Below are 8,204 nucleotides of genomic sequence, written 5' to 3'. Positions count from 1 at the left end.
ACCTTCATTATGTTTGTCAGGGGGGGTGAGGGGGGGAAATGGGTGCTCCCTGTGCTGCTGTCCTGTGGCATGCAGAGGAGGCAGAGCAAGCTCCTCCGAGAGGCAGCCCCAGCACATCCAGGTCCCAGGCTGCAGTGCCCTAAGGTCCCAGCTGGGATGCTCCAAATTGTCCTCTGCCTCCCCTCAGGCGTGATGTTGCTCTCGTCCTTCCCCTCTGCTTCTTCATGAGCTGCTCTAGCTGCTATTGCCTGGATGGTCCAGCCAGGAAGGGATAACTCCTCACCCTAAACTCAATGCCAGAAAGAAACTGGTTTGCTCTCCAAGCTAACCTTTAATTTTTCTATCACCTCACAGCTTCCTTCATGAGATCTATCCAGGAACTCTCCCCTCCTTAAATCAATTTGTATGTTCTGGATTTTAATTCTTTTTGGTTCTCTAAAATATGTGTACGTTTAGATTTCAGTTCGTCTCCTGCTTTATAGCAATTGCTTTGAGGACATCACCAGCAGCTCAGCCAACTAGGAAACAATATAAAGGCAACGCTATTGCTGCTGATACCCATTTAATAATTTACCATTTGATTGTTGAAACTACTCCTTCCTGAAAAACAATACTGAAAAAGAAATTATGAAGTGTCATGTATTTGGTTTAAAGTTGTCCTTTCCAGAGGACACATGAAACATCCCTCTGGCTCTGCACTAAATAATCAAACTTTAACTCTTTGGAGGAGACACCTGTTAACCTACATGCAACTGAGGAAAAATAAATGTTACCTCGCTGCCACTACTATGGTTTTCTGTGCTGAATAGATTGTGAAGCAGTGTGGGACAGCCCATTCGTTCTCACTCTCCTCCACCTGCAGAAAAAGAAAAGGTTTTTCTCATCACTGCTCAGTGACTGATAAATACTCAAAACTCTCCTCTCTGGCTGGCTAGGAACTTTGGTCACAAGATGACGACAACACAGTTGCAGTAAGTACAAAACAGCTACTCTTTTACAAATAGCGCCTAATTCAAATCTATTTTGGCTGTATATGAAAATCTATATTGTGTTCTTCTAATGCCACATCTGCAGCTGCACAGCACCACATCCAACAGGACCAAAACAGAAGGATTCTGAGCAGGATTGAGCTTATTACTTACCGGTGGGTCGAGCACTATTAGCTGCAAATCAAACACAGAAAGAACAGTTCCATTAGAACATGCAGGTGGGGATGCAGGGGGATCGATTTCCTGCCTAGGTGCAGGGGAAAAAATGGCAGGACAAATCCATATTCCCAGATCAGCCTTTCACAGCAATTTAAAAATGAGTCGTCAAACAGATGCATTCCAGCTGTTTTGCTAACAAGAGGGAAGGAATAAGTTTACCACCTGCAGACAACTCTATGTTTAGCACATAGGCTAAGGCATACTGATGGTCCAGTCCATGATCAGCAGCACCACAGGCCACGACGACAGCCAGGCTGCTTTGACCGGCTCTGATGCAGCTTGCTACTTTGGTCATTGCAGCCCAGATGGAAAGCCTTGACCTGACTTAGAGCAAAGTCATTTCTTCAACACTGTGATACAAATTGAAACCACTTACCAACATGCCATGCAGAGGAAGATGTCCATGAATTTTGAATTGATTTGTCCCTGTAACACCTTTGCTTGTGTACAGCAACATATCTGAGAACTGAAAAATGGAGGAAGAATATAATCAATATTCTCCAGACAGCAGTTAGTGCCAAATATTTTTTGACACCTTTTTAAAATCTGTGGTTTGAAAAACACTATAAAAGCAGGAGAAGCACCAGTCCTCCATCACTTTGGCTACTTCCCTTAAAAATAATCATGTTTATCTATATTAGAGGCTTCAAAAATTCTGTTAATAGAATGTGCCATTAGAGAAACAACCTGAACGGACTGCTTTATCACAGTCCCCCTTATAAGAAAATCTCAACATGAAAACAGTTTCATGACAGCTTTATCTTGAACACCTTAGGTTTGTGAAAACCAGAAGCAGCACCCACCAGAAAGAACATCCGTTGCTGTAAACCCTTTTTAGTAAGCTTGTACAAGCAACCTTCCCGGATAAATTCCTGCAGAGAAAAAGAAAAAGTTAAACAAAGCCTGATCTTTCCCAAAAGCACAGAATTTTGATGCTTCATTTCAACCCAGAGTACACAGATGTTGATCAATGCCCAGCAATGATCACTAACAGTTTTGTTAAACAAAAAAACCACACCTTTCCTTCAGTTCTCCATGCAATCTCAGTCCACAAGAAGAGATCACAACAGAAAGACATAAGCAGACCTGGTAGTAGACTTCCTATTGAATACATAATGTACTGCTTCCCACCCAAATGTAGAGCAAAGCATCCCAGTATATTCAGTATCTGTTGTACTGGAAACATGAAACTGTACCCAGAGTCTAAGCGGTAGTATTTTTGATCTAGTTCCCTATAAGGACATCACCAAAAGGTAAATGTGACTAACTACAAAGACAATTATCATACAAACCCTTTACATCATTCCATAAAATATATAGAGAAAGGCTGTGGCGGTAAATACACTGTTGAAATGCACTTCCTTGGTAATAAAATAAATAAATAAATAAAGGCTCTACAAACTAAGCAAAGTTACTCACCCTACCAGGTGCTGTGAGATTATCTATACCAATTAAGTCATGCTGCAGCTCTGTCAGCTTCTGGAAATTCTCCAAGCGGATCAGGCTGTGCTGTAGCTGAGACGTCATTTCTGTGACCTCCTTCAGAGCATCTGAAAGCAAAACAGCATCGACAAGATCAGAATAGAGCATACAGAACCCAGGCCACAAATTTTATCACTGGAAGATAGAATCTGAAATAATAATCAGATTTATGACAGTGTTTTTTCTTAAAATGCATTTTATAGCAGTATAGGGGCAACATGGAGACTAAATAGTGTTTTCTGTATTTCTGGAGATTATGTGGTAACTTACATTTTGCACATCTAAAAAAGTTATTACCACTTAGCCAAAAGTCAATTCAGAAGTTAGAAACAACAATTTCTGTCAAAGATTACTTTATAAATGAATGGAACTTCTTATGCATGCTTATGACACTACAATCCTTTTTTGTCACGTTTATACACATAAATGACCAAGAGTTCCCCCAAAAGTATTACATTTTCCCCCCTACAAAAGGGGGCAAAAAAAGAAATAGCTTTTGAGCTTGAGCTGAAAGAACAAGATGTACCAGCCTTAAAGGGGAGAAAAACTCTTTTTGGCCTGCCAGAAAAAATAATTAGTCTGTGCAACCAGAACACTATACAAGAAAGCTATCTTTTGCATTTTCCAAACCAGCAGTTAAGGTAATTTTCTATCCACCACAGAAAGCTTGGGAGCCCTGCATCAGAGCATGGCAAGAGACTGGCGAAACCTGGTACTGAAAATCTTCAAGAAAAACAAAGTTAACTTTAAAACATAACCTAAACATTTTTTGAATTAAGCTGCCACTTTGAAATTAAGCTGCATTTACTCCTGCGAGTTTTCTGCTTTTCTATTTGGTATCCCCCCCACCTCAGGATGTCAAAATTAGAGCATTCATTTAGCAGCTGAATTGTCAGCAACCTAAATCAAAGCTCCTGTGTATTTCATACAGTGCATGCAAGGGTCAGGTGAATTGTACACAGAAACAAAACTCTGAATGCAGAAAGAGAGAGTTTACATTGAATTTGTAGATGCAACACTTGCTGTCTCCCACAGGATGAGAACGTGCAGACTTTTGTATATACACAGGAATGGGTTTCTGCCTAGCATATATACAGCTGAGTGCTCACTCACTCCGGCAATCTGCATAGTCCCGGTGCTCTGCTGTGTAGTGCTTGCAAAGTCTCCCCAGGATCAACTTGTAGTGCATCAGTCTCTGAATGGGTTTGAGCAGAAACGTGTTGAGTGGCAGATAGCAAACTTTCTGCAGTTCGAACTCCTTATAAACCATTTCCAGTTTCTTTAGGCGTTTTGTTGCTTTCTCCAGTTCTGTCAGGACCTCATCATGCTTCTGCAAGTAACTGGTAAACTCCTGTTGAAACATATAAAAAATTACTAGTATCAAAGCAAAATAGTCTTTAATAGATTTCATAGCAAATGTGGAAAAACATCTACTCCCCTCTCTACTTGGCTCTAACCATGATTATATAATCCAAGACCGCACATACGTCACAAATGCCGGCAAAAAAATGCTAACATCATCACATGTTTTAACTGCTTCATTAAAAAAAAACCCTGGTATTTGCCCAGTTCTCTGTTCACTATATATTGTAGCTGTGCCTATGTTTGCCTTTTATAAAAACAGCTAATAGTACAACTTATTAATACTTTTGCATTGTAAAACCATTTTTGTTGATTACTGACTCTTTTAAAGCTAGAACAGGCAAAAGTGAACTGAAAGTTGTGTCGCCTAGGTTTATCCATTAAAGAAGCTGGCAGACAGCTACCAACTGGGGTCAAAACAGATCAGCATGTCGCACTATGCATCAGTGGAATGCCAAAAGCACAGAAAGTTAATGGTCTGAATAGAAGTTACAGCAAATTTTCTAAATTTCCCTATCTGTGCTTTTATATTTCTTTTCAAACCATTGACTATAGTGGAACAATTATTCTCGTCACTGCAACACAAGTGTAACTGTCCCACAAAGCTATTCTACTCCAAATAAAAGTGACTTCATTTCAGAACAAACTACTCTGCAGTTAAAAAATATTTATATTTTGGAATTCAACAAATTTATGGATCAATATCGTCATAGAGGAGAGTTGTGCAATTATAGGAAGACATTCAGACTTATTAATAAACTAATTTTTCTTTGTCAGCTGCTCAGTAACCAAACATGCAGCCTTTTCTCAATGTAAATGTAGGAGGTAAAATGAGCAACAGTGGTATACAGCCTTGTTGCAAATATTCTGTTTTATTCCTAAATTGGTTTATGAACAATAATTGTTTTTAAGTCACTTCAAGTCAAGTGAAAATACTGACGCACAAACTACCATCCTTAACAATAGGAAAAGAAAATGAATCAGTAACCCTGAAATTCTGTTATTCCAATCTTTCAACTACCTTTAGAGTACTCATATTCCTGAGCATGACATCTCCAATTCGTTGATAATCTCCTTTCATGTGAGCATTGGTTCTTCCTTCCCTGAAATTTATATATAAAGATGAAATCAGAAGGTGCAGCACATCTCCATTTCCTCCCTCTTAATCCCGTAGTACTTCAGACATTATCTTTAAGAAAGGCTTCCCAGGCATCTGCATATCTGAGGACTACTTCGGTAAAATTAAGTGAAGCAGTGATATGACTAATCCCTCCCCTATCCATCTTTCTCTGTCTGAGATTCCCATTTCACTGTTTGGGCTGAACACTTGGTACAGTAAATATGGAAGCTGCATAAAATAACAAAAATAAAAGACATACTTAGAAAACTGAGACAGGAAGAGAAATTAATTGGTAGGCAAGGCTGTTTTGGAATTTAACCTTTTAGACTTCCGAATACATGTCACACCTGAATTTATGAATTTACTTTGGTTCATTTTTCATTTACTATATCTGTCCATTTCCCTTACTCCAGATCCAGGTTGCTTTAATCTTATATAACCATCTAGCTTGTCCTCTCTAGAATGGAAAGCTTTGCGAAGTGAGGCCAAACAGTCAGGTATACAGTAAATGATCTGGTTCACCAATGTAAAAAGGAAGAGAACAAAAATAAACCAATATATTAACATCACTTTAAGAGGAGTAAATGATCTCCTTTTGAATGGTATTAACATATATTATGTCTCAGGTCAGAAGAAAGTAACACAACAGTTAAAAGACCAAAACCATTTTCTGAAATGAGAAATAAGTTGTGCCGCAATAACCGAACAACTCTCATTTTATTTACAGAAAAAAGTGCTCTCTAGATTTTCACCTGGAGATTCATTAACTGGCAAGGTATCCCATAGACTGCACGTTATCTTTTTGACCTTGTGTCCCTTCTTTCTAAGGCTAGAGGAACAACACCAGATAATATTAGGAAAAACCTTGGCTTGGCATACGATTCACATGAATACAGGATATTATAGAAAAGGCAGTGCTTGAAGAAGGAGCTTTACAAAAATTATTTGGTCACTTTTTAAAAATCACCATTTATTAAAATATTTTTCCTTGTTTCTATTTAAGCAGAAATACCAATTCAAATATAGATTACACATGGTCTTGATGTGAGGACACAGGAAAAAACCCTCCCTGATTACTGCCCACGCACTTCACTATTAATGCTTACCACAGCGATAGCCTTTGCTCAATCTCTTTCAGAAAACCTCGATGAAACTCGTAAATTGGGTCTATGTTAGAGAAAAGTAATGTCATCAAACCCTCTGGCATAGCGTTCTCCTTGATGACCGCACTGCGAAACCACTGCAAGGAACATCATAAATTATGATCAATTTTTATATGTGAGAAATGTATAGCTAGCATGTAATTTCCGCTCCTGCAGACATGGAGGAGGAGAAAGTGCATGTGCACAGGGAAACAGCAAGAAGAAAGGGGAACTATTTAAGGAAGATGTCATTGCTTTCCTTGCCAAACACTGCAGATACAAGGCTTATTGTTGGCTCCAGGCATAAGCAGGTTTCCTAATCCAGTGATGAGATGTTTCGTAACTGCTCTAAATTACAGTGAATTACTGAATGACTAGAACAGCCCCACAACTGACGCAATACAACTGCTTTTATTTCAAAACATACACAACTGCTCTTCCATAAAACTTGCAACGTTGTACAAGTTTAGTAGCTGGAGACATTTTGTGTGTTTTACATACTGCATTTTTTTTTAATTACTTTCAGTTCCTGGCTTTCTCATATGGATGTGAACATACCAAAAAATATCTGGGGTCCCAAATGTTTCACAGTCATTTAAGAAAAGTTCTGGGAAGTCTCTTGGAAGAATTTCAGTGAGATGACACTCATTGAACTCTTGCAAAATATCTCAATTATAGATGCATGGCATAAGGAAATCATAATTTTTCTCTTTCATGAAATAAATACAGTAATTTATAAAAACACAATGGCCATAATGTTGAAACCTGCAGTAAAGTAAACAAATAGCTCTTAAAGAAAAAAGATTTGGAAACTCAAGCCAGCATCCAAATAAGGACTAACTAGTCTAGTTGGGGCTTCTTCCCCACCTTAAAAAAAAATAATAATAAAAAAGACAAAAATCTCTGCATGGATCCTCAATACTCTTTGAAATTGTCATCTCTTATACCTTCAGATCATGAGAATAAAGACAAAAGTCTCAGAAAGAATACCAAAGTGATGATCACTAGATTATAAACAGAGCTGACAGCAACAGCTGCTATTGAGGCTGAATGAACAACAACATTTTCAGGCTATCTGTAAGAATCCTGTGTTCACAGCTTTCAGAGATGAAGTTTGCCTAAAACTCCAAAACCATGTAAGATGTAGCTAGAGGAACTAATTATAAAAGCCCGGAGAGGATATCTGCTCTCCCACAAGGACCTACGTGACAAACAAGGTAATATCTACATCGCTCAACAGTTATCATTTATCATAGAGCTTTCTTCTTCTGTTACCTGGAAGGAACTCCAAGTTTTTCCAAATTAATGAATAAAAATCTGGTAAGAAAAATAAAAATATTAAAGACATTTTTAAATCCTTACCACTGTAATAACTTCCAGGTCCTTCAAATATGTCCGTTCTGTAGCAAGAATCTCCTTTGCTATGAAGTATGCCTTGTCGGTTGGATAGCGCTGAAAGAAAACCAAGTAAACAATCAGTATTAATATATTAAGTGCTCGATTTATTACTTCGCACAAGCTCAAATCTTACATGTGTTTTTCCTTGGTGCAAGCAAACGGAACACTTGATTACTAACAGCTCAATACCGTATTCTCAAACACTGAATTTGCTATAAAATATTGTTCATATTCCAAGATTATTAAGAAATAATCACATCAGCTGTTGGCTGCATGCTTGCTCCAGGGTCATGATAGTGACCCACTGCTCTGTCAACACGAAGGCTGAGGTTAAGGACCAGAGGATGGATCTCGAGCCTTTTTCTACAGACCTGCCTTCCCCCGGAATACTGTTTCTCCTAAGAACACAGATGCACCATAGCTCTTGGTAGAGCAGATATCCTGACAAAGATAGATCTGACAGAGCTGTAAGTGTTTATAAGGGGAAGAGAG

The 8,204-nt window shown here is 38.5% G+C and overlaps 1 protein-coding gene across 7 annotated transcripts in view; it reads right to left on the bottom strand.

The window, feature by feature from the left end:
• The window catches only part of FARP2 (FERM, ARH/RhoGEF and pleckstrin domain protein 2), a 96,049-nt gene that overhangs the window by 9,765 nt on the left and 78,080 nt on the right, over positions 1 to 8,204 (bottom strand). For all 7 annotated transcript variants that reach the window (XM_064517116.1, XM_064517118.1, XM_064517113.1 and 4 more), the window contains 8 exons: positions 7,677 to 7,766; positions 6,279 to 6,412; positions 5,074 to 5,155; positions 3,804 to 4,041; positions 2,628 to 2,758; positions 2,012 to 2,080; positions 1,585 to 1,674; positions 774 to 856 (listed from right to left, as the gene is read on the bottom strand). In XM_064517116.1, coding sequence (XP_064373186.1) covers positions 774 to 856; positions 1,585 to 1,674; positions 2,012 to 2,080; positions 2,628 to 2,758; positions 3,804 to 4,041; positions 5,074 to 5,155; positions 6,279 to 6,412; positions 7,677 to 7,766 — 917 coding nt within the window. The remainder of the gene's footprint in view (positions 1 to 773; positions 857 to 1,584; positions 1,675 to 2,011; positions 2,081 to 2,627; positions 2,759 to 3,803; positions 4,042 to 5,073; positions 5,156 to 6,278; positions 6,413 to 7,676; positions 7,767 to 8,204) is intronic.

This window comes from Dromaius novaehollandiae, chromosome 9 (genome assembly GCF_036370855.1).
Source record: "Dromaius novaehollandiae isolate bDroNov1 chromosome 9, bDroNov1.hap1, whole genome shotgun sequence".
Lineage (NCBI taxonomy): Eukaryota > Metazoa > Chordata > Aves > Casuariiformes > Dromaiidae > Dromaius > Dromaius novaehollandiae.
This window is presented reverse-complemented; position numbering and strand designations above follow the sequence as displayed.